Source organism: Panicum virgatum, chromosome 4K (genome assembly GCF_016808335.1).
Source record: "Panicum virgatum strain AP13 chromosome 4K, P.virgatum_v5, whole genome shotgun sequence".
Lineage (NCBI taxonomy): Eukaryota > Viridiplantae > Streptophyta > Magnoliopsida > Poales > Poaceae > Panicum > Panicum virgatum.
This window is the reverse complement of record NC_053139.1, coordinates 14393143-14395023: the sequence shown is the minus strand read 5'-3', so window position 1 is coordinate 14395023 and position 1881 is coordinate 14393143. Positions and strand designations below refer to the sequence as shown.

General features: G+C 39.7%; 1 protein-coding gene across 1 annotated transcript; it reads right to left on the bottom strand.

The window, feature by feature from the left end:
• Positions 1 to 912: 912 nt before the first annotated feature.
• LOC120705081 (protein LE25-like) lies at positions 913 to 1420 on the bottom strand. Its single transcript, XM_039989612.1, has one exon. It carries the CDS (start codon positions 1356 to 1358, stop codon positions 1128 to 1130), a length of 231 nt encoding a protein of 76 aa, XP_039845546.1. The 5' UTR covers positions 1359 to 1420; the 3' UTR covers positions 913 to 1127.
• Positions 1421 to 1881: the final 461 nt, after the last annotated feature.

Sequence of the window (1881 nt, the reverse complement as noted above, 5' to 3'; positions counted from 1 at the left end):
TAGGGCGGGTGATGGTATGGCCCGCCCTACAAATGGACATATGCAAAAAAAATTATAACTTTTTCATATGATCTCAGATGAAATCAAACTTAAAGTCAATTCAAGGTTTTAAAAATTATTATAAGTTCTCTAATAGCTGTAACTCATACATTGAGATTTCCGCAAACTTAACTCAAAATTATATATATATATACTGAAAATACTTAAAATATTTTTTATATAGTTTACAATAATCATAGAGTAGAAATTTCACTTTTTTATTTGTTTTGCTATTTGTAAAAATCTAAATGATATTTCAGATAAAATAGAAAAAAAATTAGTGGCAGGTGATGGCTGTCATCCACCTCTAGAAAAAGATTGATTTGTAGGAACAGTTGATGGTGCCACCCTACAAATTAATTTCAGATTTAATATAAAAAGATAGTATATACCATGGAGTCAAAAGTAGTGGCTACAAATTAATTTCAGATTTAATATAAAAAGATAGTATATACCATGGAGTCAAAAGTAGTGGTAAGAAAGGAACGCGCGATGCAATTGTGCATTATTATGCATATTTTGTTATAAAATTGTAGCTCCACGCTAGAGGGTTGGTTGGCCGGAATTTTTTATTTTTCCTTTTCTATTTTCTACTTTTTTAAAATTTATTATTTTACTGTTTTTTATTTTACTAGTGGTAACTTCTACCTATTTCGAGGATACGCGGGCTCGAAGATAGTCATAGAGATTTGGGTTGCATGCGTACATTCATAAAAAGTGAGTGTTGCATTTGTACTGTGTTTCGGAAAAGAAGTCGACATGGTGATTGAAAGACCAGTAAGACGGTAACTACATTTGTCCTAAATTAACCTTTCCAACTTTAATCAAATTTATATAAAAAATATATGAACACCTGACGAATCAATAAATATACTACTGTACCAATTAAATTAAACATACTATCATGATATACTCGTGATGAATATAAGAAAAATAACAACGATAGATGTTTGTTTTTTTAATAAACTCAAATCAACATTACATACATAGCTCGTATGTCTACGGCGCACCGGTCGAATGGTGCTCCGTGCTCGTTCCACTTGCGGCAGCGCCGACGTGCTGCGCTGCAGTCGTAGCTCGCGTACGGCCTACCCTTCCACCGTGTGCTTTTTCTCGGAGCCATGGCCGGCCTTCTCGACCCTCTCGTCGGATTCGATCTCCAGCTTCCGGTCCTCCTTCCGCTCCTCGGCCGCCCGCTTCTTCATCGGGTCTCTCATCGTCGCCTTCTCCGCCTTCTCACCGGCGGCGGCCATGGCCTTCTCCGTGCCGGCCTTGGCGGACGAAGCGGCGTCCTCGACCTTGGCTTTGATCGCAGACATGCTCGTGATGACTTCCTGGGTGGATTTTGGTCCGTGGAATTCGATCTCGCTCTGCGGTGAAACGCTGCAGCTTAAACGGGACGACCTGTCTATATATAAATATAAAAGCTCAGTGGTCAGTGCTGCTGCTGGCCGGTTTCCAAGCGGGGACACGCACGGCAGTTCGGCACCGTTTAAGTTGCGCATGTGGCACCGCTAGGAAACTACGTGTGCAGTTGACACAACAGCCATGTGACGCGTGTGGGGGGAGGGGGCGGTACGTGTAAAGTATATGAATGATGCTTTGTTTTTTAAACTAGAATAATATTTTTAGCATAGTATAGCCTACGTATGAGAAGCTGCCTTACTGCAGCTGGCTAGTGTTCTTAGAAAAGAACTACATAGTCTAGGTTAGTATTTTGTTGGACATGACACCCCAAAAAATTAGAGCATTATCATCTCTTATTTCTTTTTTTTTTGAAATTACACAGTACAACTCGAACACTTACAACACACGCACACTCACACCCCTATGAACACATAT